The sequence below is a fragment of the Marmota flaviventris genome, chromosome 9, assembly GCF_047511675.1.
Source record: "Marmota flaviventris isolate mMarFla1 chromosome 9, mMarFla1.hap1, whole genome shotgun sequence".
In the NCBI taxonomy this organism is placed as follows: Eukaryota; Metazoa; Chordata; class Mammalia; order Rodentia; family Sciuridae; genus Marmota; species Marmota flaviventris.
In genome coordinates this window covers 36,400,082-36,424,118 of record NC_092506.1, presented here as the reverse complement: position 1 = coordinate 36,424,118, position 24,037 = coordinate 36,400,082, and the positions used below count along the sequence as shown (strand labels likewise).

At 35.1% G+C, this 24,037-nt stretch overlaps 1 protein-coding gene across 2 annotated transcripts in view; it reads left to right on the top strand.

Annotated features, from left to right (window-relative positions):
* The window catches only part of Mettl15 (methyltransferase 15, mitochondrial 12S rRNA N4-cytidine), a 245,656-nt gene that overhangs the window by 90,042 nt on the left and 131,577 nt on the right, over positions 1–24,037 (top strand). For both annotated transcript variants that reach the window (XM_071616322.1, XM_027936714.2), the window contains exon 4: positions 18,496–18,632. In XM_071616322.1, the coding sequence (XP_071472423.1) occupies positions 18,496–18,632 (137 nt within the window). The remainder of the gene's footprint in view (positions 1–18,495; positions 18,633–24,037) is intronic.

Below are 24,037 nucleotides of genomic sequence, written 5' to 3'. Positions count from 1 at the left end.
AGATCAACATAATAGTACAACCAATAGAATTTGGAGATTATAGGAGGGTGAGAAGATAGACTGATCTCGAGTTCTGTATAGCCTTTAAGGTCCAGTGGAAGTATACCTCCAATTTATTCCTGTTATGCTGACTGGTATAAACTTTTGTTTTTTCTTCCTGTAAATGTTATTTATGCCTTTCTTATTTTTTAGATTTATTATGCATTTCTAAATACCCTCATCAGAGTAGAAGGCTCATACACAATATCATTACATTACCTCTATCCTTCAATACTCTTTGAGTGCACAATAAATATACAGATTATTAATGCTATATATATTTTAATTCTTGAAAAAAATGCAGAAAGTTAAGTATGTGCTTGACACATTTCAGCACTTCAAAACGAAACTTGTTGCAAACAGGTGAATTTTAATTAAAAAAAATTTAAAGCAGTTTAATCCTGAAATTTCAAAATTAGAAATTACCAGAAAAGAAAATATTCATAGGAAGAAATTACAAAGTGAAATCAGGCCATATTGTTTCCAAATTCAGATGGGAACTTACTATTAAAAATCTTGCACAGATTGGAAATGACTAATCAACATTAGGAAAACAAAATTGGAGGGTTTGCTCTCATACTGCTATGGCTAAACTTTTTCAAGTCCATTTTTTTTTTTTTTGTATCATGGATTGAATTCAGGGATACTTGACCACTGAGCCACATCCCCAGCCCTATTTTGATTTTATTTAGAGACAGGGTCTCGGCTGAGTTGCTTAGGGCCTCGCCATTGCAGAGGCTGGCTTTGAACTCACAGTTCTCCTGTCTCAGCCTCCTGAGCCACTGGGATTACAAGTTGGCGCCACTGCACCCGGCTTCATGTCCAATTTATATATATATATATATATATATATATATATATATATATATATATATATATATAAACATTGGAACTTGCAATCCCTCTCTGGCACATACAATATGTGTGTGTGTGTGTGTGTGTGTGTGTGTGTGTATATATATATATATATATATATATATATATATATATACACACACACATATAAATTTTTTTTGGTTGTACACAATACCTTTATTTATTTTTATGTGGTGCTGAAGATCAAACACTGTGCCTTGCACGTGCTAGGCGAGTGCTCTACCACTGAGCCACAACCCTAGCCCTATGTACAATTTTTTTTTTTTTTGAGAGAGAGAGAGAATTTTTAAATATTTTTTTAATATTTATTTTTTAGTTTTTAGTGGACCCAACATCTTTATTTTATTTTTATGTGGTGCTGAGGATTGAACTCAGCGCCCCGCGCATGCCAGGTGAGCGTGCTACCCCTTGAGTCACATCCCCAGCCCCCTATGTACAATTTTAACAATGTCATTCCACTGTGAAAATTTCAGTGATTAGAACTGTTTGAAAAGTTTTAAATCAAAGGCATGATGATCTTGGGCAAAAAACTTGATGTTTGTCAGTCCCTATCTTCAGATAGGAGCCTGAGCTAAGGATATCAAGTTTGAGAGGTATAAAGATGAGATGGATTATATTCTAGCAAGATGGAGCAGTATGTATCATAAAGGAATTAGACTTGAATTGTTTCTCTGCAATGATTCTTATGTCATCCAGTCTTATTCTCCTTTCTTTCTTCCTCCATCCTTCTATTTCTTTCAGAAAGAAGACAAAGTTTATACTTGGTGATTCCTAGAAGTTGCTTCCTCACACTAGTATAATATGATTTTAATCAAATCACCTAATATTTATGAATCTGAGTTTTCTCTTTTATAAAAATGGGAATGATGCCACATGTCTACCTTCACAGGACTCTTACTAAATAATGTAGGAAGACATTAATACTTGGTAAACCATAAAGCAATTTGCAGTGTTAGACTTTGTTGGATTAATGCAGAGACCAAGTGGCAGAAGAAAGATCACAAGTTTTAGAGCCAGATCCACCTATATTCAATTCCTGCATGTGCCTCCTCCTAGTTTAGTGTAATCTGAATTTTCATATATTTAATATTTAATAACATATACTTTTTGGTTATAGGTAACCTTTATAAATATCTATTAGGTATACAGAAGTGTATTTTATTTCCATTTCTTCTTAAATGAATCATTGAAGCTCAGAGAATTATATTATTTGGCCAGTGTTATATAGGTAGTTAAGTAAATTAACCAGAATAAAATTTTGGTATGATATATGAGTTTGAGTCATGTACATGCCTATAATCCCAGTGGCTTGGGAGGTTGAGGCAGGAGAATCCCAGGTTCAAAGCCAGCCTCAGCAACATTGAGGCCTAAGCAACTCAGAGAGACCCTAGCTCTAAATTAAAAAATAGAAAATAGGTCTGCAGGTGTGGTGCAGTGGTTGAGTGCTCCGGAGTAGAATCCCCAGTAACAACAACAAAATACACACACACACACACATATAAGTTTTGTCAGGTAAGCTAATTACATGTTATCTTGCCATTTAAGTATGTGTCAATGGATCATACCATGAATTTTATATATGTTTTTTGTTAAAGACACATTTGAAATACAGGTATATATGAGTATCACACAAGGATTCCTTTGAAACTTTCAGATGTATTTGTTCATGTGCATTTGTTTTATTTATTTTTAATTTGTTCTTATTAGTTTTGTATGATACTAGAACATATTTTGATATATACATATATGGAGAATAACTCCTCATTCTTCTGGTTGTACATGGTGTATAATTATATTGGTCATGTAATCATATATGCCCATAGAATAGTAATGTCTGATTCATTCTACTATCTTTTCTATTCCCTTTCCCCGACCCTCCCCTTCATTCTCTTTTGTCTAATCCAAAGTACTTCTATTCTTTTCTTCCCCCACTCCCTTATTGTGAGTTAGCCTTCACATATTAGAGAAAATATTCATATCAGAGAGCATATTAACCTTTGGTTTTGGGGGATGGGTTTTTTTCACTTAGCATGATAGCATCAAATTTCATCCATTTACCATCAAATTCCATAATTTCATTCTTTCTTAAGAGTCATATTCCATTGTGTGCACATATCTCTTTTTCTTTATCCATTTATTTGTTGAAGGGCACTTAGGTTGGTTTCATAGCTTAGACGTTGTGAACTGAGCTGCTATAAACATTGATGTAGCCAGATTACCTTAGTATACTTGCCACAGTCTGGCTGGGCACAAATGCCGCAGTCTGGCTGGGCACACAATCACGAGCCACCACACAGCTTGTAGATTCAAACAGCAACTCTTTATTCCCGAACTCACACCAGCTGTCTACAATCACGTTCTGGGGAAATCCACGTTCTCTGCCCAAATCCACGTTCTCTGCCCAAATCCACCTCCACTGGGCTTCTATCTCCAAAATATACTGTCTGAATCCCGTGAGAACTCAAGGGGAACTCAGGCAGCAGGATACGCCCTATTCCCAGGAGGAATAATCTTAAACCTTAAACCTGGAACCTAAACTGGGAACGCCCTAAACACGATTATCTTAAACCCAGAACACCCTAATCCGCCCTGGTCCTTGAGCAAGGTCACCTACATTCAATGTCACTGCAACATGGGGTACGCTGGCAAGGAAATTGTCATACCTACTTACTTGGCTAATGGCTCCCAGCATCTCCCCCCTTCTGATTAATTAAACAACAAGCAATGTGGCTTAAGGACCGTGCCTGGTAGGTTGTCCAATTCAACATATGGTTCTTACCTGTCATCGGAAAACTGACCTTTAGGCGTCAGCCTCCTGTCTTAGGTTGATACCACTGCAATTGAATCATACCCGTCACTGACTACTGGTCCAGCATACAGCCATACTTGTGGATAGGTCTATGCACCAGTAGGGGGGTGAGGTTCTTTGCCTCACCTCTGTTGGCCCCCAAATTTGGCCTTGGTGCCAGTGGGGGAGTGAGGTTAATGTGGCTTAAGGACCGTGCCTGGTAGGTTGTCCAATTCAACATATGGTTCTTACCCGTCATCGGAAAACTGACCTTTAGGCGTCAGCCTCCTGTCTTAGGTTGATACCACAGCAATTGGATCATACCCGTCACTGACTACCGGTCCAGCATAAGCCATTGGCCCCCAAATTTTAGACCATCACTAGCAGAAGGGAGGAGGATACAGAAATGCCACGACACCAAGCCAATTGACGGCTCCTTGGGAAAAATTGCATCACTGGTGACACCATCAGCAAAGATATGCCAGCATTACCACAATTCGCTGCACCAAACGATAGTTACATAGTCCAGGCAAGTTCTGCAAGCAGTTCAAAGCAGAGGAATCTATCAATATGTCCATTTCCTCCCAAAATCCGTTTCCTCCCAAAGTAAGTTGACTCCTTGATTGAGCATTACTTGTTGAGTTATATTCATTGATGCATCAGTTTATACAGCTTACTGTGATAGCTATCATAGAAGCTGTCTTCACCGGCACTGGGATGGAGATGGGAATTCTGGCAATGATGCTAAAAAGACATTATCCTGAAGAGAATTATTAAATATAATGAAAAGGAAAGGTGAAAGTAAACAAACAGATCTGTTAACCTACTTTAAAAACAATCCTTAACAGCTGTTTACCTAATTTAAATTAGTAAACAAACAGATCTGTTAACCTCCTTTAAAAACAATCTTTAACAGCTGTTTACCTAATTTAAATTAAACCATTTAAATCACGTGAATAAAAATTATAATAATTCGGATCCATTTTTTCATGAGCGCTCCTCATATAAGAAATATGGACATACGCACATACAGACATACAACACAAAACACAAGAGTGTACACAAACGTACAACACATAAGAAAATAGTAAAGGCCTTGTAGCTTTACCTGGGTGAAATCTCCATTGCAATGTTTAAAAACTCCACAGTCAAAAAATAAAACTGATCAGAAAAACATTAACCTAGGTTTGTATGAGCTCAAAAAATAAAAATAGAACCTTATGATGTGGAAAAATGCAATAATAAAATAGCTATTGAAAAAAGCATCCTGGTTAATCACTGTTACAGATGTAAGAATGGCCAAGCTGGAGTTCTGGATATCAGCTGTTATGGATTTGAGTCAAATCATCTTCTTTTCGATCTGTAGAAATTGTTTTAGTTAATCTCTCTGGAATCCAAATCGGCTGCTGTTCTCCCTGTGGAAAAACACAAACAGAGCCCCGACTCCAGACAATCACTGGGTCAGGACCTTTCCATTGTCCTGTTAGAATATCTTTCCAAAGTACTTTAGGCTTATGTACATTTTTTGGATACATATGCCTTTCCGCAGCACTAAGTCCTGATGAATCCAAATTTAAAAAGTTTAGAGTAAAAAGCGTTATTTTAAGTTTATCTTTGGGGGATATATACCCCCTTCCAATTCCCTCTTTTTGCTTTAATAAATACGTTTTAATAGTTTGATGAGCTCTTTCAACTATGCCTTGTCCCTGTGGATTGTATGGGATTCCTGTTATATGAGTAATACCAAATGATGAGCAAAATTGTTTAAAAGAGGTAGAGGTATAGCCAGGACCATTATCGGTTTTTAACTGTTTAGGAACGCCCACAGTGGCAAAATTTTGTAAGCAATGAGCTATAACATCTTTAGTTTTTTCTCCGGCATGAAGGGAGCCCATCAAAAATCCGGAAGAAGTATCAACTATAACGTGTAAATATTTTAATTTTCCAAATTTTGGCAAGTGTGTGACGTCCATCTGCCAAATATGGTTAGGTATCAGTCCTCTAGGACTGACCCCAAGATTAACTTGTGGTAAAAATGTCACACAATTTTGACATTGTTTTATTATGTCTGGCTTGTTCCTTAGTTATTTTAAAACGCTTTTGTAAAGTATTAGCATTAACATGAAACCTTTTATGAAAATTTGTAGCTTCTTCAAATGTAGAGAAAATATGTATGTCATGTGTAGTTTTATCTGCTAAATCATTGCCTAAACTAAGGGCTCCAGGCAATCCTGTATGTGCCCTAATATGTCCTATAAAGAATGGATCTTTTCTGTCCCAGATTAGACTTTGTATAGTGGAAAACAAAGAGAAAACAGTAGAAGAAGGGGAAAATCCTACCAGCATCTTCAAGAGATACTATAGCATTAACTACATACTGACTATCAGAAAATAAATTAAATACAGAATCTTTAAACATCACAAAAGCTTGTAAAACTGCATTAAGCTCTACCTTTTGAGCTGATTGTTTGGGTACTAAAAATGTAAAAGTTTGATCAGGGGTAACTACTGCTGCTGTACCATTATTTGACCCATCAGTGAATATATTTGGAGCATTCATGATAGGTGTTTTTCTTGTCATTTTAGGAAAAACTACAGGATGTTTAGGCCAAAAAGACAACAAAGGATTAGATGGTAAATGATTATCAAATGTAACATTAGATTTACACATGATTATTGCCCAAGTATTTAACTCATTAGCTAACTCATCAATTTGATCCATAGTATATGGAGTAATGATTTTATTGGGAGAAATTCCAAACATTCCCTTTGCTGTTTTTATTCCTTTGAGTATTAATTGTCCTACAGCCTCAGGATACCTAGTAAGAATAGTGTTAGGAGAATAAGATAAATGTATCCATAATAATGGACCTTCTTGCCAAAATACTCCTGTAGGAATATTTTTTGTTGGTAGTACAATAAATAATAAAGGCAAACTTATATCAATTTTATCCAAATGCATATTTTCCATATATGTTTCAATAATTTTTAATGTCTTTCTTGCTTTAGGAGTTAACATGCGGGGTGAATTTGGATCTGATGGACCTTTTAGAATATCAAATAAAGGTCCCAACTCTCCTGTTGGTATACCTAGATAAGGCCTTATCCAATTTATGTCTCCCAATAACTTTTGAAAGTCGTTAAGTGATTTGAGTTGATCTACTCGTATTTGAATTTTTGGTGGACGGACCATGGTTGAGGATAATAGAACTCCTAAATAATTAATTGGAAAATTTAATTGTACTTTATCTATTGCTATCTCTAGATTATAATTTTTTAATAAGTTTGTAAGTGTGGCATAACATTCCAGCAATATGTTTTTATCTTTATGTGCCAATAATACATCATCCATATAGTGAAATATTTGTAGTTCAGGATTTTGATTTCTAAGTGGCTGGATTGCTTTGTTAACATATATTTGACACATAATTGGACTGTTAGCCATCCCTTGAGGGAGTACTTTCCATTCATATCTCTGATCAGGACCTTCATGATTTAATGCAGGGATAGTAAATGCAAAACGTGGACTATCCTCGGGATGAATTGGAATTGAAAAAAAACAATCTTTAATATCTATAGCTAAAACATGCCAGGTTTTTGGCAAAGCAGACAATTGAGGAATCCCTGATTGAGCAGGTCCCATAATAACCATCTCATTATTAATGGCTCTTAAATCTTGCAATAATCTCCATTTACCAGATTTCTTTTTGATGACAAAAATGGGAGTATTATGGGGAGATATGGAAGGTTGTATATGTCCTTCCGCTAATTGTTGTTTGACCAGAACATGGGCTACTTGTGTCTTTTCTTTAGTCAGGGGCCACTGAGGAACCCACACTGGTCTTTCTGATTTCCAAGTAATTTTGATTGTCTCAGTGGCCCTTTCTGAAAATCCAACCCATGTCTGTCTGTTCCTTGATCTATTTGTACTGGTGCTGCTATACCTTGCCCTTGTTTTCCTAATCTTTTTTCTTTCCTAAAGCCTTGTCTAGCCCTAGTAGTGGGCGCATTAGGATTGATGTTATTTGTTAACGTCAAACCTAATTGATCTAGGACATCTCGTCCCCATAAATTTATAGGAAGATGATCCAATACATATGGCTGTATAGTTCCTTCACATCCTTCAGGATCCTTCCAATCTAATATCATAGAACTTCTATGGGGATTAGTCGCCACTCCTAGGCCTCGAAGCGTTTGAGTGGCTTGTTGTAATGGCCAATGTTTTGGCCATTCTTGACGAGATATGATGCTAAGGTCAGCTCCTGTGTCCAGTAGCCCATTAAACTCATGACCTTGAATATTTAGTTTTAGCATTGGTTGAGAATCTAAATTTAAAGACAACATAGCCCAATCTACACCTGTGGAGCCTAATCCCCTGGAACCTCTTTCTACACTATGACTAGGAAATTTATTATGTAGGCTGGGTATTATTAACAACTGTGCTATTCTATCTCCAGGTGAAATTACTGATATATACCTCTTGGAGAACTAGCTATAATTTTTATTTCACCTACATAATCGGGATCAATTACCCCAGGACTTATCATAAGTCCTTTTAATGTAGATGAACTACGTCCCAATAATAAGCCTACTGTTCCTTGGGGAAGAGGTCCTTTTACTCCTGTGGGAATGATTTGAACTCCCATCTCTGGAGTTAATACTGCTCTGGCAGAGGCGCAGATGTCCAACCCTGCGCTCCCTCGGGTTTGTCTGATGAGGGATTTAATGGACAATGTGTCCTGGGCACTACCCTGATGGTGTTGCTGGGATCCTCCACTGCCCCGTATATTTGTGGTTGTGGGCCCCGGAGCATTGGGCCCCCCTGTCCGTTTTTTGGCAATGGGGCCTGATGCCTTTCTCCACGATATCTTGGATAAATACCTGGTCTTTGTCCGTTTTTTGATAAGGGAGTCCCTTCTATGGTGGTTTGAGAACGGCATTCATTAGCCCAATGTCTCCCTCTACGGCATCGTGGGCAAATACCCGGTATTCTATTCCTTTGATACCTACTTTTGTTAAACCCTCCTCCTATGGGGCAATTCCTTTTAAAATGTCCTGTTTGTTCACAATCATAGCATGTTTTTGGCCTGGCATCTAAAGCCTGTTGTACTGCAGCTGCCAAGACTTGCCCTTGTTCATTAATATCTCTACATAATTTAATATATGTGTTTAAATCTTCATGTCTCCATGGTCTAATAACCTCTCTGCAGCAACGATTTGCTTGGTCATAAGCCAGTTGTTTTATTAATGGCATTGCTTGTTCTGTATCCCCAAAAATTTTGGCAGCCGTTTGAATTAGCCTATCTACAAAGTCAGCATAAGGTTCATTAGCTCTCTGTATTACCTTAGATAGCTGACCTTGTAAATCTCCATGTCCTTGTAAAGTCTTCCATGCCCTAACTGCGTCTGCAGCAATTTGTGCATATATAGCAGGATCATATTCAATTTGTTGCCGTTGACCCTCATAAGGTCCTTTTCCTAACAACATATCTAGATTTCTTTGAGGGTAACCGGCTGCTGCATTTCGCCTAGCTGTCTCCGCGCAAAATTCCTCATTGGCAACCTTCCATAACAAATATTGTCCTCCATTTAGTACAGATTTACACATGCTAGCCCAATCTGCTGGCGTCATGTCCAAGTTAGTAATGGACTCAACCATGCTTACCGTGAAGGGAGCTTGGGGACCATAGGTTGTTACAGCCTCCTTTAACTGCTTCACTGTTTTAAAATCTAATGCACGGTGAATTCGCTGCCCTTCTGCCTGTTCAAGTACAGGGCATGCTAATCTTTGAGGTCCTGTCTCAGGATCCCATTTATCAACTACGGGGTTTGAGGGCCACTCAGCTGTCTCCATCGGTGGGGCTGTTGGTTGAATAATGCCCTCTTGTGATAAAACGGAGTTAGTAACAGCCTCCTGTTGTGGCCTTTTTCCTAACAACCCCTTTTCCTTTAAATTTTCTTCCTCTGTCTGACTAGCTCGAGAGACCTTCTCTTTTGCTTGATCTAAAATGTCTTTCTCCATGGTCTGAACCTCTAACAATTTACTTAACATCTTTTCGGTTTGTTTTTTACTAATTTCTAATCTACTATAAAGATAAAGCAACCCAATAAGATAACACAAAACAAAGCCGAAACTGAATGAAACAAAAACGGAATAAAAAATCATTGTATCAATTTTCTCTTCCTCAGGGCCGACAAACTTCAAACATTTAGTCAACCATTTTTTCCAGTTTGCCTGAGAAATTTCTAGGGATAGGCAGCTTGAAACAAAAACAAGATAAATCAAAACAATAACACATTGTTTTTTGAATTGGTCACCCATTCTTTCGCTCTTCCTCAGGGGCAAGCAATTTCACTTACCTCCAAGCTTTAGACGTTCCCCGTACTAGCCGCCAAATGCCACAGTCTGGCTGGGCACAAATGCCGCAGTCTGGCTGGGCACACAATCACGAGCCACCACACAGCTTGTAGATTCAAACAGCAACTCTTTATTCCCGAACTCACACCAGCTGTCTACAATCACGTTCTGGGGAAATCCACGTTCTCTGCCCAAATCCACGTTCTCTGCCCAAATCCACCTCCACTGGGCTTCTATCTCCAAAATATACTGTCTGAATCCTGTGAGAACTCAAGGGGAACTCAGGCAGCAGGATACGCCCTATTCCCAGGAGGAATAATCTTAAACCTTAAACCTGGAACCTAAACTGGGAACGCCCTAAACACGATTATCTTAAACCCAGAACACCCTAATCCGCCCTGGTCCTTGAGCAAGGTCACCTACATTCAATGTCACTGCAACATGGGGTACGCTGGCAAGGAAATTGTCATACCTACTTACTTGGCTAATGGCTCCCAACATATGCTGATTTTAAATCCTTTGGATATATACTGAGGAGTGGGATAACTGGGCAAATAGTGGTTCCTTTCCAAGTGTTCTGAGGAATCTCCTTACTTCTTTCCAAAATGTCTGCACCAGTTTGTAGTCCCATCAGCAATTTATGAGTGTACCTTTTCCTCCACATCCTCACCAACACTTATTGTTGCTTATTTTCTTGATTACTGCCAATTTTCCAGGATTAAGATGAAATCTCATTTTTGATTTGCATTTCTCTAACTGCTATAGATGTTAAACATTTTTTTATATATTTGTAGACTGATCATATTTCTCCTTCTGTGAAGTGCCTCTTCAGTTCCTTTGCCTTTTCATTGATTGGGCTGTTTGTTTTTTAGGTGTTAAGTTTTTTGAGTTCTTTATATATCCTGGAGATTAATGCTGTGGTTTTTTTTTTGTTGTTGTTGGTTTTTTTTTTTTTTTTTTTTTTTTTTGCATTTGGCAAAAATTTCCATTCTATAGGCTCTCTTCACAATCTTGATTGTTTTATTTGCCCTGAAGAAGCTTTTTGGTTTGATTTCATCCAATTTGTTGATTCTTGATTTTATTTTTTACACTTTAGGAGTCTAAGGAAGTAGTTTCCTAAATTCACATGATATAGATTGGGGCCTACTTGTTTTCTATTAGGTTCAGGGTCACTGATCTAGAGCCAAAGTCCTCGATCCACTTTGAATTAAGTTTTGTGCAGGGCGAGAAGGGTTTAATTTCATTTTGCTGCATAGGGATTTCCAGTTTTCCCAGTACCATTTGTTGTAAATGTTATCTTTTTTCCAATGTATGTTTTTGGTGCCTTTGTCTAGTATTAGATAACTGTATTTATGTGGGTGTGTCTCTGTGTCTTCTATTCTGTACCATTGGTCTACATGTCTGTTTTGGTGCCAATACCTTGCTGTTTTTATTACTATAGCTTGGTAGAATAATTTGAGGTATGGTATTGTGATAACTCCTGGTTTACTTTTCTTGCTAAGGATTGCTTTTGCTATTCTGAGTCTCTTATTTTTCCAAATGAATTTCATGACTGCTTTCTATATTTCCATGAAGAAGGTCATTGGAATTTTAATTGGAATTGCATTAATTGTAAAGCACTTTTGGTAGTATGACCATGTTTTTTTGGGGGGGCGGGGCAGTACCAGGGATTGAACTCAGTGGCATTCTGCCTCTGAGCCACATCCCCAGCCCTATTTTGTATTTTATTTAGAGACAGGGTCTCACTGGGTTGCTTAGTGCCTCACTTTTGCTGAGACTGGCTTTGAACTTGGGATCCTTCTGCCTCAGATTCCTGAGCCTCTGGGATTATAGGCTTGCACCACCATGCCCAGCTAGGATGGCCATTTTGACAATGTTAATTCTCCCTATCCAAAAACATGTGAGCTCTTTTCATCTTCTAAGATATTCTTCAGTTTCTTTCTTTAGTGTTCTATAGTTTTCATTGTAGAAGGCTTTCATCTCTTTTGTTACACTGATTCTCAAAAATTTTAATTTTTTTGAGGCTATTGTGAATGTGGTAGTTTTCTTAATTTTCTTTTTAGTTGATTCATCACTGATATATGGGAATGTAATTGTGTATTAATTTTATATCCTATTATTTGCTGAAATCGTTTATGAGTTCTAGAAGTTTTCTGGTGGAGTTTTTTTTAGTCGTCTAAATAAGGGATCATATTGATGGCAAATAGGGATAGTTTAAGTTCTTTTCTGTTTGTATCCCTTTAATTTCTTTTCTTCTAGTTGCTCTGGCTAGAGTTTCAAGAATAATGTTGAACAAAAGTGTGAAAGAGGGCATCCTTGTCTTGTTCCAGTGTTTAGTGGTAATGCTTTCAGTTTTTATCTATTTAGAATGCTGTTGGCTTCCATTTAGTGTATATAGCTTTTACAATGTTGAGCCATGTTCCTACTATCCCTAGTTTTTCTAGTGTTTTGAACATGAAGTGGTGCTATATTTTTTCAATGCCTTTTCTTCTTCTATTGAGATAATCATATGATGTCTGCCTGTAAGTCTATTGATGTGATGAATTAATTTTATTGATTTCCATATGTTGAACCAACCTTGTTTCCATATGATAAACTCCACCTGTTTGTGGTTCACTATCTTTTTAATATATTTTCTATGCAATATTCCAGAATTTTGTTGAGAATTTTTACATCTGTGTTCATCAGGGATATTGGTCTGAAGTTTTCTTTCCTTTTTGTGTCTTTAGTTTTGATTTGAGGGTAATATTAGCTTCATAGAATGAGTCTGGAAGGGGTCCCTGCATTTGTTAAGGAAAAAAAAGACCGAAAAATTGACCACCTTCCTATTTAATTATCAATTTGTATAGGTTAAAAAGAAAGTGGTCTTCTGTCATATTAATGACACAGGAGAAGGGTAAAACTAATTGAATTCCTTTTCAATTATAGTATTGGTGTTGGGGCAGGGTGCCCATGTGACCTAAATGGCACTATTATATTTGATAAGCAATGCATATCAGAATTTTAAAAATGAAAGTTGATGTCTTCAATCACCTATTTATCCAGGACACAGGGTGGGGTTTATTTTTAGTTTTGTTTAGTACTACTTTGTTTCTGTATTACACTTGACTGGTAATAATAGATATTTCCCCCTTTGGAAACTTACTTGATTGTCAATACTCCTTCAAGGGCATAATCATGATATATTTAAAAAATTCATATAAGTTACAATTATAATCTCTGATATTTTACAGAATATTTTTTAATGAGGTAAATTTTTCTTTTTATATATTGGTTGGGCTTTTCTTGGATTGGAATAAGGCAATCATGCAAATTGTTTTATTTTATATACTCCTGATTTAAATCTAAGGTTATATCAAGATTTGGTGCCATAAAAAGAAACAAATTCTGTTGAAGGGCATCTAGGTTGGTTTCACAGCTATTGTGAATTTTGCTGCTGTAAACATTGATGTGGCTGTGTCCCTGTAGTTTGCTGTTTTTAAGTCCTTTGGGTATAGACCGAGGAGAGGGTAGCTGGGTCAAATGGTGATTCCATTCTCAGTTTTCCAGTGATTCTCCATACTGCTTTCCATATTGGCTACACCAATTTTCAGTTCCACCAGCAATGTATGAGTGTATCTTTTCCCCACATCTTCGCCAACACTTAATGTTGTTTGTATTCATAATAGCTGCCATTATGACTGGAGTTAGATGAAATCTTACAGTAGTTTTGATTTGCATTTCTCTAATTGCTAGCGATGATGAACATTTTTTCATATATTTTTTGATTGATTGTATATCATGGATAAAAAATGTGGTAAATGTACACAATGGAATACTACTCAGCAATAAAAGAGAATAAAATCATGGTACTTGCAGGTAAATGGATGGAGTTAGAGAAGATAATGCTAAGTGAAGTTAAGCCAATCCCCAAAAGCAAATGCCGAATATTTTCTCTGATATAAGGAGGCTGATTTATAGTGGGGTAGGGAGGGGGAGCATGGGGGGAATAGACAAACTCTAGATAGGGCGGGGGCGGGGAGAGGAAGGGAGGGGAATGGGATTAGAAATGATGGTGGAATGTGATGAACATTATTATCCAAAGTACATGTATGAAGACATGAATTGGTGTGAATATACTTTGTATACAACTAGAGATATGAAAAATTGTGCTCTACATGTATAATAAGAATTTCAATGTATTCTGCTATCATACATAAATAAAAAAACTAAAGGAAAGATATGACAATAAAAAAAGAAATTCTTTGTTTTAATTATGCTGAACTCACAAATTTTAAAACTGAGGTAAATAGGTTATATGTTTTTTACCTACTCATAGATTCCTGAAGTACGTATACAAACTGGAAAAAGTGTGTTTGATCTTGAGATTTATGCATGTACTCTCATAAATGTAAAGTTACTGTTTAAATTGTGAAGACTAGGATTGTGACTCATTGGTAGAGTGCTCTCCTTCCATGTATGAGGCACTGGGTTCGATCCTCAGCACCACATAAATGTAAAATAAAGATATTGTGTCCACCTAAAACTACTGTAAGTAGCCATGGCTTTTATGCTGATAGTGATAAAGTATAAGATTAAGTTTTAGTAAAAAATCTTAAAGTATTAAAAAGTAATGCTTGTACATTTTTCTCACATTTATGTCTCTTGCATATTATATTTCCATTCTCTTCTCAATTTTGATTCTAATATTATTGTTTCAATAGCAGGCTACTTGATCAGAGGACTGCATTCAGAGTGGTAAATAGGTGTCCCCAAATCAAAACGTCATTGTGCCCTGTCTCTGAACATGCTCTATAAACTAAGGTATAATATTAAAAGAACAGAAATATTCAAATCCAATATAGGAATTTCTCTTTTTTCATTATACATGTGAAATTCAGTGTGTGTTTATGTGAGTCTGTGTGTTTAAATATTTTATGTCTGGCTGATAGACATAGGTTATTTATCTTTGTTTTTTAATATTACTAAAGTAAGTATTTTTATGTTCAGGATATACGTGAAGTTTATTGAAAGGGCCCCTTCAACTAAGGCCATAACTTTGAAGGGATGTGCGGATAGTATCTTGACTTCCAAATCAGTCAGAGTTGACTACCTTATACACACACACACACACACACACACACACACACACACGTGTTTCTTATCATTAAGATCTGGTTTCTTGCTCAACTGAGATCTATTTTCTTCAAAGTATGGCCAAATAAAATAGCTTAGAAATAAATTCAAATTCAGTTAACTGTATTATGTATCTTGAATGAGCCAAACATTTTAAAATATGCTCTCATATATACTATATTCTCTCACCCTGGCAAAAGTATTATTGGAAAATTCTTTACTCTCCACTATGTCTTGGTTTAGATGAGTTATTATATGTTATCTTCCCATTTAAGTAGGTGGAAATGATCTTCTTTCCTTCTTCATCCTCTTTTTCTTTTTAAACATTGGGAAAAATCTGAAGACACTGGAATTTTGACTTCACATCATGTTTTTCAAAGAAATTTATTTAGTGTCAAACAGAATTTGCCTCATGTGTTTTTACTTAAAAAACTTTGAGCTTTTTCTAGGTTATATTTGATTTATCTTTTAATTATTTATTGTTAGTTACATTCATTCTCATTTATTCTTTTGGTTGTTTATTTTTCCTCTCTTCTTGGATATCTTTAATTTTCATATGAAGCACTTAGAGAAAATAAGATAAAATAAACCACACTAATTTTAAGGTATTTCCAATGACAAGAAATTATTGGATTTTCCAGCTGAGTGCTGGAAAGCATTAAAAAAAAATTATAGCTAAACTGTGGAACCAACCCAGATGCCCTTCAGTTGATGAATGGATAAAGAAAATGTGGTATATATACACAACAGAATACTATTCAGCATTAAAAAAGAATAAAATCATGTCATTTGCAGGTAAATGGATGGAGTTTGAGAATATAATGATAAATGAAGTTAGCCAATCCCCCCAAACAAAATGCCAAATGTGTTCTGAGATATAAGGTGCTAATTCATAATGGGGTGGATGGGATACCATAGGAGGATTAGATGAACTCTAGATAGAGCAAGGGGTTGGGGAGGAAGGGGGTATGGCAGTATGAAAGGCAGTGGAATGAGATGGACATCATTACCCTAAGTACATGTATGAAGAGACAAATGGTGTGACTCTAATTTGTGTACAGAGATATGAAAAATTGTGCTCTGTATGTATAATATGAATTATAATGCATTCTGCTATCATATATAGAATAAATAATAATAATAAAAAATACTCAAGAGTTAGCTCAGACAGACAGACACATACAGACTCAGAAAACCACTTCCCTGGTAGAGATGCGAGGGGTGTATTTTCATAGTCACTGCACTCATTCGGTTGTCAAATGATTGTCTTTAGTATAAAACCTACAGGCACTTTGAGAACTATTTGTATGATTTGGATTATTGTTATAATATAAGTAACAACAAAGAATAGGGGGAGGAGAATGTGAGAGAGAAAGAAAGAACCAGCACTGATACTCTGATCAGTTTTTTAGACTGATCACTCATAATTGAGCCAGATGGCATATATAAAAAATTCAACTCTAGGGATGGGTAGGGGAGGTAATGTATAATGAATTCTTCAAAAATCATGTTGTGTGCATATATAAACATACCACAGGGAACTTCACCTTTATATGTAGGTAGAAAGAACCAATCAAATATAAACAAATAATGAGAAAAAGGAAGTCTAGCAAAGTTGAGGAAGGAATATGAGAGAGGTAAGGGAGGATTTGAAGGAAAAGGAGGAGGGATGAGTGGGGATCATGAACTGAATGCAAACTCCATGCATGTATGAGTTTGTTGGGGTGAACTCAACTATTTTGTATAACTATAAAGCTCTAATTTAAAAATGCATGCTATAAAGTGAATGTGGATTTGATAGCCATTATTTCCAAATCCACTATGCACCACGATATTTTTGTCCTAGCATATCGGTGTATGTACATTTGTTACTCATTCAGTATATTGGGGAATATTGTCAAAGATGGTAGATAACAGGAGAAATTACAGAAAAAAAATTCACAAAATTTGAAAACAAATGTTAGAATTTGACTGTAGGCAAAAAATTTTTTTTCCCATTTGCTCTTGTCTCTGCAAATTATTATTATGGGCTTCTAGAAATTAAGATAGATGATTTTCATTTCTCTAATTGCTACAGATGATGAACATTTTTCATATATTTGTTGATTTATTGTATATCCTCTTCTGAGAAGTGTCTGTTCAGGTCCTTGGCCCATTTGTTGATTGGGTTATTTGGTTTTTTGGTGTTTAGGTTTTTTGAGTTCTTTATATGCCCTAGAGATTAGTGCTCTATATGATGTGTGAGGGGTAAAAATTTGCTCCCAGGATGTAGGCTCTCTATTCACCTCACAGATTGTTTATTTTGCTGAGAAGAAACTTTTTAGTTTGATTCCATTCTATTTATTGATTCTTAGTTTTAATTCTTGCACTATAGGAGTCTAATCCCACATGATGAAGATTAGGGCCTACTTTTTCTTCTATTAGACACAGAGTCTCTGGTTTAATTCCTAGGATATCTTCTCACTCCTGCCAGAATGGCAGCTATTATGAAGACAAACAACAATAAGTGTTGGTGAGGATGTGGGGGGAAAGGTACACTCATACATTGCTGGTGGGACTGCAAATTGGTGCAGCCAATATGGAAAGCAGTATGGAGATTCCTTGGAAATCTGGGAATGGAACCACAATTTGATCCATTTGTCCCTCTCCTTAGTCTATACCCCAAAGTCTTAAAAACAGTATATTACAGGGACACAGCCACATCAATGTTTATAGCAGCAGAGTTCACCACAATAGCTAAATTGTGGAACCAACAGATACCCTTCAGTGGATGAATGGATAAAAAAATGTGGCATATATACAAAATGGAATTTTACTCAGCAATAAAAGAGAATAAAATCATGGCATTTGCAGGTAAAGGGGTGGCGTTGGAGAAGATAATGCTAAGTGAAGTTAGCCAATCCCCCCAAAACAAATGGCAAATGTTTTCTCTGATATAAGGAGGCTGACACATAGTGAGGTAGGGAGGGGTAGCATGGGAGGAATAGATGAATTCTAGATAGGGCAGAGGGGTAGGAGCGAGAGAATGGGGGCAGGGGATTAGCAAGGATGGTGGAATGTGATGGACATCATTATCCAAAGTTCATGTATGAAGACATGAATTGGTGTCAACATACTTTATATACAACCAGAGATATGAAAAATTGTGCTGTATATGTATAAAAAGAATTATAATGTATTCTGCTGTCATTTATTTAAAAAAAGAATAAATAAATAATACAATTTGTTTTACACCAAAAAAGAAAAGCAATTAACATAGATAACCAGAATTACTTATATTTATTTTAAGTGGTAATTTTTTTTTTTCTTTCTTGGCTAGGTTTTTCTAGATATGACATTTGGTTCAGGAGGCCACACAAGAGCCATTCTTCAGAAGGAATCAGATATTATTCTGTATGCCTTAGACAGAGACCCAACAGCTTATGCCATAGCTGAACAGCTTTCAGAATTATATCCGTAAGTAGTACTCTTGCATATTTATTTAATTATGGTATTGAGTTTTCCATAGCTTGGTTAAGCATGTTGGAATTTGTACTATCTTTTATGATATTATATTTTACTCCACTAATAATTCCTCATTTTCCCCCCAGAAGTGTTAATATAATAATATTTTTAGTGCCACTTAAAGGAATATCACCTTATCATTTTCTGAACCTTAAGAATAGATATAGGATATACAAAGAACTCAAAAACTTAACAGCAAAAAACAAATAACCCATTCCACAAATGGGCAAAGGAATTAAAAAGACAGATCTCAAAAGAAGAAATACAAGTAGACCACAAATATATGAAACAGTGTTCAATACCTGTAGCAATTAGAGAAATGCAAATTAAAACTACATTGATATTTCATCTCACTCCAGTCAAAATGGCAATTATCAAAAATACAAGTAACAATAAATATTTGTTAGGATGTGGGGGAAAAGGTAGACTCAAACATTGCTGGTGGTATTATGAATTGGTGCAAGCAGTCTGGAAAGCAGTATGGAAATTCCTGAAAAAACTTGGAATAGAACCACCTTTTGTTTCAGCTATTCTACTTCTCAGTATATATCTAAAGATTTTAAAACAGCATACTACAGTGATCTGGCCATGTCAATGTTTACAGCAAGACATTTGATAATAGCCAATCTATGTAACAAACCTAACTGCCCTTCAACAAACAAATGGGTAAAGAAAATGTGGTATGTATACACAATGCAGTATTATTCAGGTGTAAACAAGAATGACTTTGTTACTTTTGTCAGTAATGATGGATGGAACTGGAGACTTATAATGCTAAGTGAAATAAGCCAGCCTTGAAAAGTCAGAGGACTAATGTTTTCTTTGATATACAGAAGCTCATTCAAAATAAGGGGGTGGAGGATAAAAAAGAATGGAAAAAAGATCAGTGGATTAGACAAAGAGGAATGGAAGGAAGGAGGGGTAGGTTGAATATAGAAATAAAGTGAATGAATCTGACTTAACTTTTGTATGTAGATATATGAATATACTAGAGTGAATTTCACAATCATCTACATCCACAAGATATATACATATATATACATATATATATGGTATGTATATGTAAATAGCAGAAAGGGTACAAGGGTAGAGAAAGTGGAAGTATTGGGTCTCAATTAGAACAAATTATATTCCATGCTTTTATAATTATCTCAAAATGAATCTTACTGTTATATATAACTAAAAAGAAACAATAAAAAAAAAATACTGCTGAGCATGGTGGGGCATGCCTGTAAACCCAGTGGCTCAGCAGGCTAAGGCAGCAGGATCCCAAGTTTAAAGCCAGTCTCAGCAAGTGATGCCCTAAGCAACTCAGTGAGACCTCTTTCTCTAAAAAAAATACAAAATAGTGCTGGGGATGTGGCTCATAGGTTGGGTGTCCCTGAGTTCAATCCCTGATACCCCTCCATTAAATAAATAAATAGATAGATAGATAAATAAATAAATAGATTCTGGTTATAAAATGGAAGATATATTATAATCCATCCACAAATAATATTAGGACAAATAACTCTTCATCAAAAAAAGTTTTTGTTTGGCAGGTGTGGTGACATACATCAGGAAATCAAGGCCTGCCTGGGCAACATGTAGAAACCTCTTTAGAAAAAAAACAAAAAATTAAGGATTTTTACATGTTACTTTCCCAAAATTTAAAGAAATCAGCAGAGTATATAAGTCAGTGAAAAAACCTGTAGAACTCATACAGAGCTCATATAAAGCAACATATTTGTTTTCTCTGAATTTTTTCTGAAATTCAAAGCCAAACTTAGAGTGATTTATCCTTTTGTCAATAAAGCTATCAGTATAGAAGTTTCTAAATTCTGAATTATCTTAATGAGTAATCTGTGATGAAAAAGTTTTAATTAGGAATTAAAATCTATATGCTATATTGTATGAAAACTATATGACCATGGAAAAATTTAATCAGAGACCAAAGGTAGAAAGTTGAATTTCACTCTTGTATCCCAGACACTTTGCATATCTAATGAATAAGACTACATGTCCAAATGAAAATATAAATAAAATGCATAGGCTTTTTATTGAAAAAATCACAGGTTTTGTAGTTTGTTTGACATAAGTCCCTGAAAACTATCATTTGACCATAGGCTATTTCTTTTCTCCCCAAAATAATATGAGAATGTTATTTAACAACATGGGACATTTTTTAAAAATTTTAAATATATTTCTCGGTTTTCTGCAGTGTAACTTAGATGTGTTTTCTTCAAGATCTTGTTTTACCTTTCAAGATAACCTTAACTTACAGGTTAGCAGGTGTAATTTTTTTTTTTTTTTTTTGTACCTAACAAAAACCTTCAGGCTGTACACGCCTTTTTAAATTGTGCAGATGTGGAAACTATTCGTGGCACAGATAAAATGCTTTGCTAAAAAGCACACATGTGTGGATATGTAACCGATGTGATTCTGCAATCTGTATTTGGGGTAAAATTGGGGGTTCATAACCAACTTGAATCTATTGTATGAAATATGATATGTCAATAGCTTTATAATGTTTTGAACAACCAATAAAAAAAATAAATTAAAAAAATAATAATAAAATTAAATTAAATTAAAAAAAAATAAAATAAAAAGCACACATGACTTAATGGGGACCAACTTGGAGTACATATTCTGATCCCTAGCCTAATAATCTCACTTTATTAAAATTATACTACCTGAACTTAAATATGAAGACTGTTTTACTTTGCTGAAAATATTATTCCTTTGCCAAACAAAATAAGTTAGGTAAAGGACAACCAATAAAAATGAAAATAAAAACAACAAAAAAAGTAAAGTAGAAAAATTAAGAAAATCATAAGAGATCACTCTGCAAAATTGCAAAATCCACCTTGAGCCTGATAATTTGAACAAAATGTATGATTAGAGTAAGAGAAAAGACCACGATAGACCTTAGATGTTAATCATAATCAGAATTGTTGACTTATAAAACTTACATGAAAAGAATATCCTATCAAATTTAGATTATTATAACTGACTCAATTAGTATAAAACTTGAAAAGGTCATTACTATAAAAGACCTTAGAAAGGTAAATAATGCATCCTGACCAAAGTGACTTACAATTATCTTTTAAAAAAATTAGGAGATAATATTTTTTTTTCCCACTGGTCCTGAAAGTGGATAAATATTGAAGGTTTTTTTCCAGTTCATTTTATTCATCCAGCATAGTTTAATACTAAATTCTGATAGAAAGAGGAATCATAATGGCAATTATCAAGAATACAAGAAACAATGTGTTGGCGAAGATGTAGTGAAAAAGGTACACTCATACATTGCTACTGGGACCTCAGATTGGTGCAACCATTATGGAAAGCGGTATGGAGATTCCTCAGAAAAATTTGAATGGAACCACCATTTGACCCAGTTATTCCACTCCTTGGTTTACACCCAAAGGTCTTAAAATTAGCATACTAGAGTGATGCAACCACATCAATGTTATAGCAGCTCAATTCAAAAAAAGCTAAATTTTGATGTCCTTCAACAGATCAATGGATGAAAATGTAGTACATATACACAATGGAATATTACTCAGCCTTAAAGAAGAACAAAATTGTGGCATTTGTAGGTAAATGGATAGAGCTGGAGAATATTATGCTAAGTGAAATAAGCCAAACCCCCAAAAACAAAAACCAAATGTTTTCTCTGATAATTGGATGCTGATCCATAATGGGGCAGTAGGGTGGGGAAGAATGAAGGAACTTTGTATTGTGCAGATGGAATGAGGGGAAGGGAGGGGTTGTAGGGATGGAATGAATGGTGGAATGAGATGGACATTATTACCCCATATACATGTCTGATAACACTACCAGTGTGTTCAACCAGAAGAAAAAGTTGTGATCCATTTGTGTACAATCTGTCAAAATGCATTCTACTGTCATGTGTAACTAATTAGAACAAATTAAAGAATAAAATTTTAAAAAAGAAAAAAGTTTAACCTCACTGAAGTATATAAATGAAAAAATTGAAAAGGAAATACTAGTATATCTAATTCACACATTATTTAATTAAAAAATAATACCTATAGTACCTATGGCTTAATGAAGTTTATTTCAGGAAGACAGGAATGATTCCATTTCCATGTAAGGTTCTTTCTAATCAATGATAGGTTGATGATCATGATAATAATCACCTAGCTATTTCTATTCAAAATTTCTAAGAACATAAGGAAACTATTTAAATGTAAAATATCATCTTAACTAAGAACAAACAACAATTATTTTTCTAAAACTTAAAATGCTATTAAATACTATTTAATTAAAAATTCAGGTGTAAGTAGATTTAACTTCTTTAGGTATTAGTATTCAATGTTATTGGAATGTCTGACTATTGTAATTAAGAAAATATGAAATGGTAAAAATATCCTCTTTATTTTAAGGATTTGATTGAATAGTTAAATACCCAAAAGTCTTATCAAATTAGGCCAGGCCTGGCACACGCCTGTAATCCCAGTGGCTCAGAAGGCTGAGCCAGGAGGATCACAAGTTTGAGTCCAAGCCTCAGCAACTTTGCAAGACCCTAAGCAACTTGATGAGACCCTGTCAAAATAAAAAACAAAATGGGCTGGGATATGGCTCAGTGTGAAGTGCCCCTCAGTTTAATCCCCAGTACCCCCCCAAAAAAAAAAGGATTCATAAAATTAGTGGGATGATATGATAAACAATATTTACTCCATTCATATGGAAATATCTAGAAAGGGAAATGGGAGAAAAATTCTCCATGTACCTGAAACTACATAAAACATAACTAATAATATATTTAATAATAGAGCGCAGAGTTCCAAATGAAAGGAAAAGTACATAACTTAATGAAGAGCATAAAACAAGATCTCAACAAAAGTTAAGACATATTTGTTTGGATGTAGAATTAATTTTATTTTAAAAAGTCAATTCTCCCAAAATTTATTTACATATGTAATGCACTTCTAGGAAACAATTTATATCATCTTACCTGACGTTTGTTTATTAAGTTTACAGGGGACAAAAGTGACAAGATGTTTCTGAATTTAAAAAAAAAAAGAGAGGAAACTTGCCTTATCAGATGTCAGATCATACTGTAAAATCTGTATAAAGAAATCAATATGTTATTGGCATTAGAATAGGGAAGTAGATTAGTGGAGAAAGAATCCAGAAGTAGAGTCTGCTAAATAAAGAAATTTAGTAGAATACAAAAGATAATTTAATTCATTGAGTGAATAGTGTTATTCAATAAATCGTACTGATATGATGCCTGTCAGACATGCAAAAAAATAAAACTCACCTTTATTTTAAATTAAATTCCCAAATTATTTTCAGATGGAGTTAAAATATATGAAAATTTCCAAATAAAATTCGTATCAGGAAAC